This window comes from Kryptolebias marmoratus, linkage group LG11 (assembly GCF_001649575.2).
Source record: "Kryptolebias marmoratus isolate JLee-2015 linkage group LG11, ASM164957v2, whole genome shotgun sequence".
In the NCBI taxonomy this organism is placed as follows: Eukaryota; Metazoa; Chordata; class Actinopteri; order Cyprinodontiformes; family Rivulidae; genus Kryptolebias; species Kryptolebias marmoratus.
The window spans coordinates 17,795,617-17,813,365 of NC_051440.1; the positions used below are offsets into that span (position 1 = coordinate 17,795,617).

General features: G+C 40.6%; 4 protein-coding genes across 13 annotated transcripts in view; 1 reads left to right on the forward strand and 3 right to left on the reverse strand.

Annotated features, from left to right (window-relative positions):
- Positions 1-135: 135 nt before the first annotated feature.
- hprt1l (hypoxanthine phosphoribosyltransferase 1, like) lies at positions 136-7,240 on the reverse strand. The gene is made up of 9 exons (XM_017405630.3): positions 6,931-7,240; positions 6,706-6,812; positions 4,884-5,067; positions 4,599-4,664; positions 4,486-4,503; positions 4,138-4,220; positions 3,510-3,556; positions 2,382-2,458; positions 136-778 (listed from the first exon to the last, which is right to left on the reverse strand). Exons 1-9 carry the CDS (start codon positions 6,946-6,948, stop codon positions 731-733), a joined length of 648 nt encoding a protein of 215 aa, XP_017261119.1. The 5' UTR covers positions 6,949-7,240; the 3' UTR covers positions 136-730.
- A 1,332-nt stretch (positions 7,241-8,572) lies between these two features.
- psmd7 (proteasome 26S subunit, non-ATPase 7) lies at positions 8,573-12,258 on the reverse strand. The gene is made up of 8 exons (XM_017405588.3): positions 12,103-12,258; positions 11,663-11,754; positions 10,710-10,802; positions 10,522-10,619; positions 10,311-10,391; positions 10,114-10,205; positions 9,750-9,948; positions 8,573-9,373 (listed from the first exon to the last, which is right to left on the reverse strand). The coding sequence occupies exons 1-8, from the start codon at positions 12,174-12,176 to the stop codon at positions 9,110-9,112; spliced, it is 993 nt and encodes a 330-aa protein (XP_017261077.1). The 5' UTR covers positions 12,177-12,258; the 3' UTR covers positions 8,573-9,109.
- Positions 12,259-12,300: 42 nt separating this feature from the next.
- Positions 12,301-13,579, forward strand: LOC108230106 (dynein light chain roadblock-type 2). Of its 2 annotated transcripts, none has more exons than XM_017406029.3 (4): positions 12,301-12,334; positions 12,525-12,603; positions 12,683-12,850; positions 12,925-13,579. In XM_017406029.3, exons 1-4 carry the CDS (start codon positions 12,332-12,334, stop codon positions 12,966-12,968), a joined length of 294 nt encoding a protein of 97 aa, XP_017261518.1. In that variant the 5' UTR covers positions 12,301-12,331; the 3' UTR covers positions 12,969-13,579. The 2 variants fall into 2 exon arrangements, with proteins under 2 accessions (XP_017261518.1, XP_024859560.1); XM_025003792.2 differs by having other exon boundaries at positions 12,308-12,334; positions 12,528-12,603.
- A 591-nt stretch (positions 13,580-14,170) lies between these two features.
- The window catches only part of LOC108230105 (genetic suppressor element 1), a 37,134-nt gene continuing 33,555 nt past the window's right edge, over positions 14,171-17,749 (reverse strand). For 8 of the 9 annotated variants that reach the window (XM_017406024.3, XM_037978198.1, XM_037978195.1 and 5 more), the window contains 5 exons: positions 16,945-17,058; positions 16,509-16,874; positions 16,049-16,348; positions 15,245-15,348; positions 14,970-15,107 (listed from right to left, as the gene is read on the reverse strand). In XM_017406024.3, the coding sequence (XP_017261513.1) occupies positions 14,970-15,107; positions 15,245-15,348; positions 16,049-16,348; positions 16,509-16,874; positions 16,945-17,058 (1,022 nt within the window). Of the gene's footprint in view, positions 15,108-15,244; positions 15,349-16,048; positions 16,349-16,508; positions 16,875-16,944; positions 17,059-17,749 lie in introns of all 9 variants that reach the window. The other variant, XM_017406022.3, reaches the window with a different exon arrangement.

Genomic DNA, 17,749 nt, shown 5'->3' on the forward strand with positions numbered 1-17,749 from the left:
ATATGCATTTAGATTTTAGAAGTGTTTGATTTGTGATCATGTATGGATTATTCCAGACTCCCATATATTTAAAAATCAATTAACCACCCCACAAAAAAAAATAAGATAAGTGACACAAAAGACCAACCACAATAGTTGTAGCATGAATGGAAAGAATGCTCTAAAATGTATTTTTGTTGTGAACCTCATGCAGACATGGCCAATAAAAAAAAAATAATAATAATTAAAAAAAAAAAATCACAGCATGTTTATATTATCACATTACTTTAGGACACCCTCTTTTGGGAAAACTAAAAAAGTGCAACAGAAAACACAATTTGAGGTTTAAGATGGATTTATATTGCTGTAAACAGGTTCATAATGCAACAAAAACAGACTGTTAAATAAGTATATCATAAAATAGATTTATGGTATGATTAGAGGACTTATCAGCATTTTAAATTAAACTGAAGACATGAGAATTAAGACGGACTTTCTTCCCCATTTTCAAAAAAATTAAATTACAGCTAAACACATAAATATGGGTAATTTAAACCAAAATATTCTTATTTTACATTATTAATCCCACTTATTCATGAGGAGGAAGATAAACATTCCTCTTGAGGTTTCATATAAGCCACGGGTCACTTTTTGTGGATTCTCATTTTTTTCAAAAATAAATAAGTTTCCAAACGCAGAACAAAACTAAGGAGGTTCATCACAGTGGTCCGAGCCTTCAGTGAGTCAGACGTCACATTTTGTACTTCTCCTTGGCTTGTTCATTCAGGATACAGATGTGCTGTGAAGAGAAACGAATGGAAAAGGAAAGGATTTAATGTCTGAAGCGTATCTGTCGGCAAAACAAAACATTTTCTGATAAAATAAGATTTCAACGAGCTAGAGGATGCTTTGACAAGAACCGTGACTCCGACAAACATGATTTCTTCACTTGACTGGATTAAAAACAAACCGTCTGCGTGAACTATAACCCAACAATGAGAAGGCTCAACGCAGATCTCTGAATCTGTGCCATTAAAAGGTCTGAGAGCTTTAAACAGCTCAGTGAATGCAGATAAGTTAGCCGTTTTGTGTTTTCCTTCCAAAACGCTCGTCCAGCTCCGGTTCCTCAACTGTCTGACCAGCAAATCTGACATTTTTCCGACTCCACAGCCTAGGATTACAGCTTGGTTCTGTTCTGTTCTGCCGCCTCAGTGAAATTAGAGACTGACTGGACATCAACACTGCAGCAGATTTACCCAAAGAGCAGAAAAAAAAAGGTCAAAGGTCAACCAAGAGGAAGAGTTTAGTTTGTTCACATCTGACTTTAAGACACATTTGTAAAACGTTTGACCAACATTGACTGCATTGAAAAGATGAAGAAACTAAACTTAAAGGAATAAATTAATTCTTATTAGTGCGTTTAATGAAATAAGCTCCATCTGATCGGGGTATCTAAGGTCACTTCAACAAGTTTTTAATAATTAAATAGATATTAGAGTTAAAGAGAGACATTTGGTCCACTCAAAGTTCACCTTGTCTAAATGAGGGGTCCAGCTGAATATATATATATTCTTGCAAAGCTTGTAGATGACTGTAATTTTTTATCATAGGTACTCTTCAACTGTGAGTGATGGAATCTAAAACAAAAATCCAGAAAAATACAATGTATGATTTTTAAATAATTAATTTCCATTTTATTGTGTGAAATAAGTATGGAAAATTAAAATGGAAATTAATTATTTAAAAATCCTACATTGTATTTTTCTGGATTTTTGTTTTGGAATTTTTTACACTTCCTTTATCAAGATGGTAACCATTTTGTGTAAGAGGACGAAATAATATTTCTGTCCTGCAGTTATCTGCAGGTTCAAACCTCGAAGAAGCACACAGTTATTTCTCATCAGGTTCATTTAGCTAAAACTGGGAAAACATTCAGTTTCATTTCAAATTGGAAGCTTTTTTTTCCCTTTTTAAAAATGACCAAACTTTAATGGAGCCTTTTAAATATTTTCATATGAGTATCAGTGAAACAACATGACGAGAACATTTTAATCAAAATACGTACTGGGATTTTTGTAAAGTTACTTTTGAGCAGCTGTAGTTTTACTACAATAAACCCACATTTTACTTTAGTATCAGTGTGGTTGGATTCTAGATGTATTTGTTGTTTTGTTTCTTTATATAGCATCTGTTTAAATCGCCCACTGCTGAAGACAAAAGGAAAATAATGTTTTTCTGTGTGTGTGTCACACAAATATCTCAGGAACCACTGGACCGATTTTAATGAACTGAATTTTTGCCTGAAATAATCAGTAAAGAAAACATCTTTGTGAATCGGTATTTTGTATAACTATTCAGCAGGAACAGAGACGGCGTTGAACCTTTAAATTTCAACAACTTACGCTGAGATCTCTGAAGTACTCGTTGTAGTCCAAAGCATAGCCCACCAGAAAGGCATCGGGAACCTCAAAGCCGATGTCTGAAACAGATTTAGACGCCATCAGTGGGAGTTATTTAAAGAAAGCACGCCACTTTTAAGCCTGGCGGCGGGGAAAACGAGCCGACGTTTAGTCTAATCGACTTTGAAGTGAAGTGAGAGTTTTTTTTGGTCTTTTTCCTGTTTCTGCAAGGCTGCGATTAAGTCGTCAGCTCTGCGTTAAAACGCTGACAGGGGCAGCTGTTCTTAAAGAGATTATCCAACTAAAAGCTTTACATAACCAAACACTGCAGGAAGCCGGGCTCATCGGGCGTGTACAAGTACCTACAGAAGTACTCTAACTGCAGGATGTCTTCACATACATATATGTGAGCGCCGAGAGCTGCTGAATGATGAGCTGTTAAAGCTAAAAACAAGCAGAACACGAGCTAAAAGCTAGAAGGAGCAAAAAGCTAGAGTTTTCCCACTTTTAGGTAAAAGAAGCAAAACAGTGAAAGCAGCAAAACAGTAGCTACAAGCTAAAATTAGAATAAGGCTAGCAAAAATATGTAGCAAAATGTTAGCTAAACACAACAAAAGGTTGGCAAAACAAGCTAAAAAACTAAAAGTAACAGTAGCTAAAGCTAAATGTAGCTAGATGTGTGCCAGAAGCAAGAAAAAGGCTATCTAAAAAGCAAGAATATAGCTAAACAATAGTAGCAAAAGTAGCTAAAGGCTAGCTAAAAAGCAAAAACCAGAATAAAGACAAAAACGGAGCAAGTACTCTGAAGCAGAATTCAGAGACAATGTTTTTTAGGTGCATTTCTATAGGGGAAATATTTACTACATAAATAAATATTTTGAAAAGTAGCAGCTATAGCTTCTGTTCCCTGAATGAGCTGAACATTTTGATACACGGATGGATAAAAGTGCACAAAATATGTAGCAGTTGGATTGCAGAAATGTGCGGAAAACAAACAACAACTAAAAAAAACAAGAAAGCTATTATTTTTCCACTGTTTTCTTAAAGAGCCAGAGATGCATCTGAGTGAAGGAATGAAATGAACACCGTTTACGCCACATTGTGTCTGAAGTAAAGAAAAACGGGACTCACAGTCTGGTCTGTACCCTGAACTCCTCGGAGTCCTCTTCACTAAGAGGCTGCGAAGAGATTTGAAGAGAGAAAAAAAAAAAAGAAAACATGTGAGGCAAAGAAGTGCAACCTTTTTCCGAGCAGGTTTTAATTGTGACAGATGGCTTCATGAGCCAACACCTGACCTTCTGAGCTTACTCAACACCCGAGCCAGAATAAAAGGCTAAAAACCGTCCAGTGAAGAAGAAAAGAGCATGTCAACGCGCTTCTGTGGAGTTATATTAGGAAGCAGTAAAGTGTTAAATATTGCAGAAGCAGAACTGCGGCTGCACGGCTCGGTACCAAAATAGCTAAAATGTCTTGGGTGCATCAAGAAGTTGCGGTTCTGTGGCAGACATTTACAAACTTCTGTCTTTAAGCGTTAAATAGAGCCTGTACTGGTTCAGTTTTACTCTGCATCAGAGGAAAAAGCCTCCATCTCCGCTCTGCAGTGCAGTTTATGGTGCGGCAGATTAACTCCTAAGCTGCTCCCTCCCTCTGTCCCATTACATCTCTAATTCAGTCCTAAAGGACAGCGTCCATTAGCCAAGAGCACAGCCAGACGCACTCCGCTGGAGGACACGCCGGCCAGTTATAGTTGTGGCCTTACCTCACAACCTTAACCATCTTGGGATTACATTCGTTCAGGAGGGAAAGCAGCGTTTGCATCGTCCTCCCTGTCTCCACGATGTCCTTATATCGCAGCAGGAGGCGGCCGCGATAACATAAAACACAGAGAGAGAGACATTTGTGAGAACAGAGACAGCGTCTGGTGATGTTTCACATTAAAAACAAATGAGTGGAAACACATACACCGAGAGAGTTAATCTGTTTGGATTTTCAATGCAAATCAATGAGCAGGGTTTGGACTGTAGATGAGGTACTTTGTCAGTTTGCTGAGTCACACACACACACGTATATAAACAGTGGATTTAAAATCAGAATAAAAGTCTCCTACCTCAACAATTAACACATTCTGAAAATAAATACAGATATAAGAGCTGTTTAATGACACAGACCTGGAAAACTGAAGGTGTAATAATTTCGGCTGACAGAGTCCAGAAGACTAACCTTGCCTGCAAGGTTGGACAGTTCGTCCCCGCCTATGACTTTGATGCTGTTTGTCGACTTATCGTTCTAAAATAAACAACAACACACAAACAAGAAACGAAAACAATTACTGGCACAGTTTGGGTTTTACATTTCCAACCTGGCACTTTGCACGCACTGCAGTGAGGTTCAGGTTCAAAAAGCTCGTTCCCGCTGGCGCTTTGCGTGCGTCACACGCCTAACATCAGCACAAGAGAACCCCCCTCCCCCCTCCCCCACGAGAACATAACGAGGAAGGCAGCTCACGCAGTAGCTCTTCACTCTGATGAAATCCACAGTCAGCGGGACGGATTTATCGCTGTTGTGGTTGAGAACCTTGATGTAGTCCAGGAGGTCTGCGAAGAACTTGTAGCCCCCTTTCAGCACGCACAAAGCCACGATGTGGTGTCCTCCCATGTCCTGGATGATGTCACGGGCCAGACGCTCCGTCCTGCGGCAAAGAGGGGAGACGTCAGGAGCTGAAGGAACTGCATAGCTTCTTGCTTCCTAAACTCAAACGTTCTGCAGAAAGTGGCAAAACTAAAGCAATCAGCCTTCCTAATAACTGATATTCTGACTTGTTGCGACAGGACGGGCCTTTTCTCTGACAACTTCAACCAAAAATAGTGCTTTTTCCTGCTGTGACATGTCAAGATGTTAAATCTCCAGCAGTTGTTATGTAAGCTGACAGGACAGAAATGTAAGAAGGCACAGAGTAAAAACTGCTGGGCTAAAAAAACAACCAAATCTGTCATTAAATGTTGGTCAAATTTGGTCCGAGTCAACCCTGCCTAACCCAGCAAACTGGGTTAGGCTTTTCTAACCCCCCATGTTAGATTAAACTGACTGATTTAGAGTGAAAAAGAACAACTATTACTAATTACAGCTTGGGTTGGAGCTAGCCAGCTATTTTTAGGACACCAAACTCATTCCCTATACTGTAATGTAAAGTTATTTATAAAGTCAACCAGGTGAAACACATTTTACTAGTTGTTTTTACGGTTTTACCTTTACTGATTACTAGGGTCGCCAACCTTCAGAAACTGAAATAAGTTACCCTGACTGGACAGGGTTGTTCTGTCTGATGATATTTAGCTGCGAGACGATGTTTCTACAACAACTGAACATTTACCAGAGAAACATTTACACGCCTGTGTTAGAAAAGTTAAAAATAAATAAATACAGGAACGGGAATCAAGCTAAAAGTAGCAATGCTACTGTTTTGCTCATTTTAGCCTAAAGCTAGCATTTTACTACTTTTAGCTTTCAGTTTGTCTTTTGCCAATTTGAGTGCTTTTCTATTTGTTTTGTTTTTAAGCTAGCATTTTGCTTCTTTATCTTTAAGCTAGCGTTTTTCTATTTTTAGCATTTAGCTAGCATTTTGCTACTTTTATCTTTTAGCTAGTATTTTGCTCTTTTTAGCTTCTCACTACTGTTTGCTCCTTTTAGCCTTAAGCTAGCACTTTGCTACTTTTAATTGGTGTTTTTCTACTTTTAGCTTTTTGCTAGCATTTTGGGTTTCTAACTTTTAGCTTGAGTTTTGCTCCTTTTAGCTAACCTTTTGCCACTTTCAGTTAGTTTTTTTTTTTTGCTAGCATTTTGCTTTTTTATCTTTTAGCTAGCGTTTTGCTCTTTTTGGTCGTAAAAACACAAGTTGCAGCTTCTACAGCTAATTTTAGCCAAGTTTTTCACTCAGCATTCATACTGTGTTTTCACATAAAACGTAATTTCTTCAGTTTGTGTTTGACACGTGCAACTTTAAAAGAAATCGTCCAATTTAACAAACAAAAAGCAGCTTAAAGACACATTTCTTTGTAGCGGAGTTCATCATATTTCCCTGCAGATAAAAACATGATTCAATCAGAACTGATTAAACTGAATCACCTTTTAATTTATGATCTAAAGATTGATTTGAACTGGCTCTTTTAAAATAAGGAACATATCCTGTTTATTAGCAGCTGTACTGAAGCAGGGGTCCAGTCAGGTTCAAAATGGCGGACCCCGCTCACCTCCAACCTTCTGACCCAGCAGGTGAGTTCTCAGAATGACCCAGCAGTTTTCAGTGTGTGGAGGTGCGGCGCGGCTTCACCTGTCCATGATGAGTCCATGGGGGATGATCACTTTGTCCAGGTCGCTCTCGTAATGTCTGGGAACACAGAAGAGCTCCAGGTCGTGTCCCTTCTCGTCGTCGGAGATCTGGGTTCAAGGAGGAGAAGCAGGAGTCAAAGATGCGCCTCCTCCAGCGGCCACCTGTTCGTTCGCCTCCTCCGGCGCGGCTCCCGTCCCGACCACACCCCGACGAGTTATCACCAACCTGCAGACACGAAGCCATGTTTCCGGTCCGTTCAGGCGCGGCGGAGGTCCGTCCGAAGCGTCATGTTCGGGTCCGGCTCAGCGGGAGGCTGCAGCGGCGTCTCCTCTTCCTCCTCCTCCTCTTCCTCCGGCCGGGTTCCCGAGCCGAGCTGCGCGTTTATAAACCCTTTTACGTCAGAATCCAGTTTACCTTCCCAATAATCTGATTCCTCACTCCCACACACACACACACACACACCCCGGACCCAGTGGGCCGAGCTCGGTTCTGCAGGCGGCACCGCGGCTCCGGGAGGAGAGGCTGCTGGGTGACGCAGTTAAAAAAAATAAATAAAACATAAGTTCCTGTATGAGGCAACAGGACCGAGCCTCCTTAAAGCGGCTGAAACCTGACTAATAATAATAATAATAAACAGATTAATAATATCAACATGCACGTTGTTCCAAATCTGATTAATTTAACCTTAATCAGGTTAAAAATTCTGAATTATCAGCTGAATATATGTAAAAATACAATAACTTTGAACTTATTTAAAATCTGAAATGACTGAATTCCACTCACGACATGAGTAAAAACTGTAAAAAGAGCTATTTTTTAATTTAAATTAGTTGAAATCCAGAGCTACTTTAAACAATAAAAGCACAAACAGCAACATCTTTTAGAGCTATATGATTTTAAGTTGTTGTTGTTCTGTATTCCTGCACTCATAGTGGGAAAATAGACAGAATTTTCTTTATTTATTTAAATAAAAATGCCTTTAAACATCACTGGGTTAGAACAGAAGTCCATGGGTTATTAAAAGACTTCATTAAAAATGAAATTAAAGGAAGTTGTAACGTGTTTTGTTTCATATATCCCCACCTTCCTCCTCCACCCTAACCACCCCCGAAACTCTCGAATATTATTAATCCAACAGAGAGCAAACATTTGCCCTGAAGACTGAATAAATGCGGTGGTTTAACTCACCTGGACGCCAGTCAGGTAAGAATAGACAGATCTTCAGATGTCTGTGGAGGTGAACAGGTCAGATCCCCCAGAAGTGATGAATCAACAAAATTATCTCTAAATGATAAACGTCCAGGTGACAAACGAGTTCAGAGTAACTGCTGAGCCTCTGATGGCTCCAATAAACAAATTACATTTAAAACTCCACTTTATGAAGGCCAAAAACAGATAAATACTCTTTAACAATTCCCTGTTGAGTTAAATGGTTGATTTTTTTTTTTACGAAAACAGCATTTCAGCTTCAATCTGTGAAGTATGGTGGTGGTAGTATCATGGTTTGGGTCCATCTTCTACATCTGGCTAACCGTGACCTGCCATCGTTAACGGGCAACAAATTAACTGGGTCATTACAGCAAGTTCCGAAGGCTAATATATCTTTTGTTTTACTGATTTGAGGCGAGACATGACGACAAATGAGTTAAGGTAAGACTTTGAAATGGCAAAAAAATAATGTCCTGGAGAAAGAACGTGATCACTTCCTGCGAGAAGTCCATCAATATCCCAAAGTTTGAACTTTTCTGTGGAGAATGAACAGAAGTCCACCTGATCAGCAGCTACTGGAACCATGTTGTTAAATTTTTGCTAATTTCATGTAATGTTCGACCATTTTCCTCAACAAATGAAGACTCGACGCATCACCTTTGCTGAGTATTGGTTTACTGTTTTATTACGATAAATTGATTCTGATCTGCCCAGTTAAACGGCGCCGAGCTTATGCTGCCGTTTGATGAATATTTACACAAAAACGTTTCAGCAAGCTCGTCTGTCACGCGGAGAATCACCCAGTTTATTACAGTTTTGATCATAAAACAGAATTGCAAAGCAAACAACTTTTAGTATAATCCCGATTTAATGAGTGATACAGAAACGATAACATGTTTACTCCGTTTTACAAAAAAACCAGCAACAGCGGGTGTTGGAGAGCGTGGCGGGTACGGAGACAGCATCATGTTCCGACGGCGCAGAACACTGGAGAGCAAACATCATCATCTCTATATGATAACAAGTCTTTGAGTGTCACTTGTTCTCACGAGGCCAAATCTCAAATGACACCATTCCCCATTTAGAGTCCTACTTTTAGCCTGAAACCCACATACAGAGAAACCGTGGGCAGAAAGTAGAACACCATCCTGATGAAGACGGTGAAATCTGAGAAAAAACCACAGCCGAGGAGCACTCATTTCTTCTTCTTCTCATCTTTCTTGGCACCTTCCGCCTTCTCCTTCTCCTTGTCTTTGTCTTTTTCGTCCTTTTTATCTTTGTCGTCCTTCTTCTCCTTCTTCCCTTCCTCCTTCTCTTGGCCCTCCTTCTTCTCTGCGTCTCGGTTCGATATCTTGTTGTTGATCAGGTTGTGCAGAGCGACGACGGAGCGGATCAGAGAGGCCAGGTAGACCACCAGCATCTGGTCGTTGGTCTTCAGGTAAAAGGCTTTCGTGAACTCCTGCGAAACAACCAGTAAGATGTCAGCGTAAAGGAGAACCAGCCGTGTGGCTGACGGTTTAAATATAATTTTTAAATTGTCGCAGGTGTTTATTTGTCTCTTCAAACCACGGCTCAGAGTCCCTGCTGGCATAAAGGAGGAAGTCGTCTTCTTTATTTTACTGCGTTTGTCTTTAATTACATTTACTTTAAAAATAAAGGAGTTATGATGTTAGATTTTCTAACATCACTTTATTGTAAGAGCTGAATCTTTTGTTTCTCTTGAGAATGGAGCTCTGAAAACAACACGAACTGCACTTTTAAGATGACTGAAATAAAGAGGAATAATCTTATAGTTACTACAAACAAATGAGATAAATGCAACTTCAAGGACCTACCAGTAGATTTACGTCTGGCAGCAGGTTGAAGACGTCCTGCAGCTGGTAGATGATCTGGTGGTTGATGGGAAGTTTGCCTGCAGCCACCCTCTCCAGGTAAGAGCGGATGTCCAGCAGCTTTGAGTTGAGCCCCTTCAGGCCGTGAACCTGGTTTGTGATGCGTTGTGACAGGGTACCAACCGTGGTGTCCTTTATGTCCCTGGAGTCAAAACATTACAAAGAATTTTGAAAAAGTGGGTGGATATTTTTGTTCTCAGGCAAACGGAGAGCTGTTTGTGCTTGAGTTTTAATATTAAGGATTAACCAATGAATCCACTGCAGTCACAACTAGTCCGTGTGTGCGGGTCAAAGGTTGGTGTCGTACCTCAGCAGGTGCTCCACTCCCACCTCCTCTGCTTCTTCGGCTCCAATCTCACTGGTGATGTGCTCAAATGTCTTGGATGTGGGAGTGCCATCCTAAAAATAGTCAACAGCCCCAAAAATAAAAATAAAATAACATCCCTGCTCTAAAAATAGGACATTTATTTTTAACTTCTTTGTTGCTAAGAAAATCTCACGTACATCATGTATTTCTTCCACAGAGATGTATGCTTCTGTGGGCAGGCCGAGATCCTTAGGCTTCACGTCTATGATAACTAACACCTGGTAGGGTTTAAAATAAATTAAATTAAAAGGTAGATGTGGTGGTAATTCATCATCTGGATGAATATTTTTAGGACAGGGTTACATCTAAGTACAAGATGAATGGAAAAAACAAAGAAACGTTGCATACCGAGTTGGTACAGTACCGCTTGATGAGCTCATTGATGGCTATGTCATTCTTATGTAGTTTGGGTCCTGTGTGGTACCATCCGACTATCCTCTCCCTGGCTGGAAACCGAAGGATGAACAAAATATGACTCTAAGGTCACATAATGACACAAAACAACACAATTCAATAAGACAACTTCACAGCCTTACCGTTAACTTTCTTGAACATGCCGTACATGTTTTCCAAGTAGTCATGATCCAGGAACCAGACGGAGTCGTCCCTGTCATCTTCATCGAACGGCACTGAGGAGAAACACGGATATCACACCTCGTTTTGAAGGACTACAGTCTGACACCAAAACAAAGCGAATCAACGCTGGAAAGGTAAACCCAACATGGAAGAAAACTGGCGGTTATAAAAGAAACTCAGACAAAAGCTTTTAAAAAAAAAAAGAGCTTTTTGCGTTGTTCTGTGGTGAAACGATGAGAACTTTATTCGATCCAAGCCGGAAAACAATCTCCTCAAAAGAGGAGAAACTCTGTACTTTGTTAAGAATAAACTATATCTTTACAAAAAAATGTTTTTAAAGCATTTAAATTAGAAAGTCTGAACAAAAATAGTCATTTTAATCCAGACAATGTCATGTTGATTAAATGAGTTAAACGTACATAAAGTTAACACTCTAATAGATGCACAAAACAGAGTTTAACAGTTTGATGAAGACTAAGTTTTCGCTGAAATTAATGTAAAATCATAACAACTCATTCTAATTTCAGAAGATTTTTGTAATTTAAATACAATAATGAAAACTTGGTTTCACCAACTGTGTGTATTCATATACACTAGTATATTATTTTGTAAATTATAATTATTTTTCTCTACTGCTTGCTGTTCTGTAATGCTTCTGTTTAATTGTAACTATATGTTCAGAAAATTAAGACAGATTTTGTGTTGTGGTAAATAGCTGGGAACAGAAAACCTCTCACATCTATTATTCATAAACACAAAGTTAAGGTTTGATGAGAGGTGGAAGAATCAGAGTCTTGAGGGAAAAAAAACTAAGCAGACTTTAGGAGACAACTAAAGGAAATCAACATCACTGAATGAGGTTAAAAGCACCAGTTTCTTTATCAGCACCTTTTCTTCAAAAACAATCACTTACCTGCAAAACTATTGGAGACGTCAAGAACCTTTTTGTGCCACGACCCCAACAGGACACCAACCACACGTTTCTGATTTCCAACTTTTCCTATCCTGTAAATTTGGTAAAGCCATTAAAATTAGACGCTAGTCATAAACACATCAATAACCCTCTTAGCTAGGCTGTAGCAAACAAATGATCGGTTAGCCACGTTTTAGATATTGATATTAAAACAATTCTGTTATCAGTATCGTTGTATTGATGAGGTAACTTATGTTATATTCTCAGTTTACAGACACTTCTAAAAAGCTAACTAGCTTTGTCGCGTCTCCATTCATTTTCAACGGGGCTCTGACTCAGCACCGCTAGCTTTAGCTTAGCCTAGCATCGGCGCTACGTTTACGGACAATTCGGCAACAAAGACTTTAACAAGGCTGCACACGAACACCGCCCGCACCGACCTGTTAAAATGATCCACCACACTGAGCAGCACGAGCGGGTGAACGACCACATTTTCCACCGCTAACTCGGGCATTTTTACGACGAAGATAAACAGCACACCGCCTCAACACAATGACTACGGCACTTCAACTTCCGGATGAAGTCCGACGTCACATCCGTTTCCCTTGGCAACAGCGAAACACGAAAAGTGGGGGGGAACGGAAAGTTGTCGATAACGGCTCAGACAAAATGGTGAGAATTGTCTAATTTAATTACGTATAAATTGTCTGTAACTTTATGATAACATTAGTATTTACCTGCTATGATCGAGTAACATTAAAGCTTCGCTGATGTTAAGGCAGTCCTTTTTGTTTAGTTGATTTACTCTTTAAAAAAGCGCCCAAATTTAAGTTATTAAACACTATATAACATATTGGTCCAGAAGGTTGATGTTGAAGGCACACTGAAGAGGATTGAATCCTACAAAGGTGTGATTGGAACAATTGTTGTGAATGCAGAAGGTAAAAAGAACCAAAATGTATTATCTGGGCATTGTTTTGTTATAAACAGACCTCTAATGTTGCCATCTTATCTTTTCAGGTATTCCCATCAGAAGCACTCTGGATAACTCCACGACTGTTCAGTATGCGGGACTTCTTCGCCACCTGGCAGCGATGGCCAGGAGCTCGGTCAGAGATATTGACCCTCAGAATGACCTCACCGTCCTCCGCATCCACTCGAAGAAGTACGAGATCATGGTCGCTCCTGGTAAGTCTTATATTATCGCTGACATAAACACTGTATTTATGTGGCTCGCTGACACTTTTTGTTTGCCTCTGCAGAGAACAACTATCTGTTGATAGTCATCCAAAACCCATGTGAATAGCTGGCAGCCCTTTCTTCATCAGGAGGAGGGAGAAAAAATCCACTGTTTTCTTATATAAATGCTCATTTTCCACTTGGCCCTCAAGTATTTTGCCCTTTCGCTCGTGACATGTTGTGCGTTTTACCTTGCATCTCGTATTTCTTGTGGTTTTTTGATGCTTGTCACAAATTCAATGTGAAATAAAACCCTAGGTCTGTGTGCAGTCCTTACAAGATCATCCCTGTTATTATGATTTTGTACAAATGTGTGACAAATTCATTGGAAAAGCTAAAATCTTCTAAGTGTAGCATTAAATATCATTGAAAAATAAGCTGTTTCAACCTTAATATTTTAAAGGAGCTTCATTTGGCGGATTATTAGAACTGGTTAAAATTATAAATTGACAAATAGTTATAAAACAGTAATTAGATCATTGCTCTTTTGTAGCTAATTGAGATAAATCCTGTTCATTATTAATGCATTTTGTAATTATATAAAGGTTGTAAATAATCTGTATGAAAACCTTTAAAAATTATCTGCTGCTGTGTGAAATTAAATCCATTCTGACCGAATGTAAAAACCTTCCTCAGGTGCACAAAATAATAAGTCGGGACATGTCTTTGTTTCTTAACAAATATTTAATGTAAATTTCCATCAGAATGTACATCAATATATGTTAATAAATAATTCATTGCAATTGTACAGCCCAGATAATACATCACAGAACAACTGATTGAAGCAAATATTCAAGATTTCACAGCAGGTTTGAGGAGGTGGCTGAGCTGCTACTCTATGTTTGTGCTCGAGGAGAGTTTTAATAGTGAGATGGGGGGGGGGGAGAAAGTGTGATAATTATTTATCTGGCTTGGATGAAATTTAAAACCTTAAACAAAAAAAAAAAAAAGAAGCCAAGGGACAGTTTGTTTTAAAAAGAAAGACGGTGTCTGTTACAGAAATGATCTGGTCTCAGGAGAGATTATTACGGTTTTATTTCTGTTCACGTAACAAAAGAGGTAAAAATGCTTCCCAACATCGTCCAACTTAGATGTGTCTTAAAGTCTTTCGGTCTACTGATCGTTTTTATAAATAAAAAATAGAATTGTAGATGGGCCGATGTGAAGATTCCCACATCATCAGCTCCTGGACAAGATTAATTCGGATTAACGAGCTCAGTGACTGATATCTGTCATCTTCCAACCACAGTGCATCATTTTCAACCCTTCACCCCGCCCCCAGACGCCAACATTTTGACATCACGTGACGATTGATTTTTTTTTTTTTTCAAAATACAACTGATCTACTGTCATCGAGTTTCTAAACGTTTTCATTCTGACCAGCAGCGATCCCAACAAAGCGTATGGCTTGTCACAAGTTAAAGCAGTGAAACATACAAAAATCCTCACCTATCACAAGCAACGTTACAAATAAAAAAAAACCCTATTAAAAAAAAAACGTCTTTTAAACCATTTCCCCATCAGATAGGCTTCAGACGCTCCCTTCGCCCTTTAGGAGAAACTCCAGCTGCTCTGTCTGAACTCAGAAGACACAACAACGTCGTACCACACAGAGGACTGTCAAGTATTTACTCAAATTTGATTTTAAGTGCATCTTGTCAGTTTAAGGCCTGAGGTGTGCTTTGATTCTTAAACCTTGCTGCTCTGCTCAACTCTTTTTTGTGCTTACGGATAATAGGGCTAGTTTCTGTTGACGGATGAGTGATTTCACACGGTGTGCAGCCATAAAGCCGGCTCAGGTAGTAGGAGTTGTGAGAAGCAAAGAAGCTGTTTCGCTGACTAAGTGTCGTCCATGCTCAGACTCTCAGACGCCGCGGGCTTTGGTCGCGTGGCCGGCGCTAAACTGTCTCCGGGAACACTCGGAAAACGTCGCCGTCCGGACAGAAAGGCAACGAAGAGAAAGCGGCCGGCTCCTTCAAGTGCTTCGAGTGTGGTGAGGAAGCCTGGCTCTTGTTACAGTTCCTTCGCTGTCAGAGGCGTGACCCTCACACGGCCCCGGGGTCGGGGGTCACCTCGGCGTGTACCCGTTGACCTGGCTCCTGCCCCAGTGCATGTTAGGTAGTGTCAGACACCTCCTGAAGTGCTCGAGCTGGGCCTGCAGTCGCTCCCGCTTCTCCCTGACTCTCTGCCTCTGACTCACCAGCTCCTGGAGGAAATAAAGGGCAGACAAGACTCTCATTACACACATCCCCACGTACACACGGAGAGTGAAAACGCCAACAAAGCTTCTGCTAGCACAGAAAGTTACAACGCAGACAAGCAGCGTCAGTGTGAGATTCTCACCCCCATAGTGAGAGAAAGCTGCTCTGCAGTCCTGCTCAGATTGTAGTTCTGAGCTTCGAGCCTTTTACACTGACTGTGGAGAACCTGACGCTCTACGGTCCATTCTGAAACACACAGAAACACCGCATCTGTTATTCAGCAGCCTAATGAAATGAATAAATGATCAAACGAACAATACATATAAGAAATAAGGAAAGGGGGGAAAATCCAACAAAGACCTGAGAGACGCATCATCCTTCAGTTCATCGTCTGTACGTTAAGTTTTCAGCTAATTGTTTTATGGGAATCAAAGCTAACAGTTTCACTTGTTTTGGGTTTTTTTGCTAAGTTGTCTGTTACGTGTCGACACAACACAGGTTGATCCCTGGATTTTAGGAGCCTTTTAGCGGTGTCTAAATGATTAAATGCTCAGAGTTTAGTGTCTTTGCAAACAAACAAAAGGTTCCTCTGAAAACGATGTGAAGAAGTGAAAAAGCAGCCAAAGTCTAAAGACCTAAGATCTCCAGGAAGCATCAAGAACTACTGATCAGATTGCTTTAAAAAAACAAGAAAGTCTGACAGAAATATAAAGAAATCAGGAATAACTCAAGAGCTTTGCACAGATGGATGGAAATTACAATCTAGGTACTTTATTTTTTTTTTATCTTCTTGTTTTTATACTTCTGGACAACTTTCTCAAAATAAACAGATGTGATCAGGTCAGTTTTTAACTTATATTCCTTTATTATTTTATAAAGTATGTTTTTTACCTAAAGAAACAAAGAAAACCTGTAACTGATCTCAGATCAGTTGTGTCTGACTCACCGTCCACATACTCCTGATAGGTCTCGAAAACGGCTTCGATGCCCTGCCACCTCCTCGGAGCGCCCTCCTCCTCTTCCTCCTCCTCCTCCTCTTCGTCCTCCTGCTCCGACTCCGCTTCCTCTTCATCAGACAGGCGATCTCGTGCGGCTGGAGCATCTCGGCTCGTCGCGGGCAGGTGGAAGTGGTGGCCGTTGACGTGCGCGTGCTGAGGCGCATGGTTGAACGTTTTCAGCTGAGCGGCGCTGTGAGGCGGCGGGTGATCGGGCTTCCCTCTGAACTCTGGGACACTGTTTGAGATTTCTGTAATGAAAAGAAATGAGATTTAAAAAAAAATTCTTTATTCTTTGTAGTTGTATAGTTATAGGTGTTTCAAAGTGCGGCCACTAGATGGCACTACTATCCTTTTTTTCAAACATTCCCATTGAACCCAGCAGAGCGCTGAGGGGGGCCAGCGGCTAACCTTTGTTGTGTGTGGACTGCAGCACAGCCTGGTGGAAGTGCTGAGCGAAGACTTCGGGCATGAACCTTTCCCAAGGCCGACTCCGCCCATTCTGCACGGAGCCGGGCTCCTTCTTCTGAGGAGGGCCCACCAGGCCGTTCTGTGGAGGCTGGAGCTTCCTGCTCGCCTGACTCTCCATGAGGTCAGGCTTTTCGTGATGGGAGGTCAGCGGAGGAGGGACGCGGGCAGCCTGGGACTCCACTGAGGCTTTGAGGGGGTCGTTATGGAGGTGCTTCTGTTTGTGTAAGTAGGGAGGGGAGGGGCTGGGGGAGTCTGGGTACAGGTGTCCGTTTGACTGAGGCAGCAGAGGAGCCGAGGAGGAGTCACCTGAACGACGAGCACAGTTTAGGAATGGGAAAGAAAATCGTTTGTCTTGATGCGTCTGACTGAGACTCACCGGCTGAAGGAGCAGCTGGACTTCTACACAACGGTCGAGGATTATATCTGATGGTGTCTAATGTCACGGCCTTCCTCTGAATGGCCTTCAGCAGCTCCTCTGTCCTCTCCTTATCTACAGAGAAGAAGACAGAATGAGATCGCCCATCATTCATTCGTCCAATTAAAAAAAACAAGGAGCGGAAAGGCTTAAAGAGCGGACTGCCATCCACTGATGGAAAAATGCCACTGAATGGATTATCCAAGGCAGTGCAGGAGTCTGGTGCACGGCTGTGAAGTTCTGATTTATTTACCCAGAGCTCACTTTCACCAGAAGATGTTTTCAACAGGACAGATCAGTCCACCAAGATTTCTCTGCAGTCCCATCAAAACAGCACATTTTAATACAATCAGTCCATCACAAATGTAACAAAAAAAATAGATTTTAAACAATCAGTGTCCCTCTAAACTGTTTGAGCTGGAAGCTATTTAAACCCAGAGGTTTTTGACTGGTAACCTGAATTTTCCAGATTTTTACATAATTCTTAAAAGGAAATTTGATCCTGAAAAAAAGGCACAGTGTTTTCAAAGTTACTGAAATATATTTACATTAAAAATTCATGCGAACAGTGGTGTTAAAAAGAGGCGTTTGGCTGCTCCTGAACTCATTCTGCAGCCTGAAAAGGATTCATCTTCAGTGCGATCTGCAGCAGGTGGAGGAGAACATGAATCTTCCACAGAAATAGTTTTAAAAGCATCATCCTTTTTGCATTTTTTTCCCAATAATATCTTTAATATATGCATAAAACTGCTGCTCTTTTTAATTT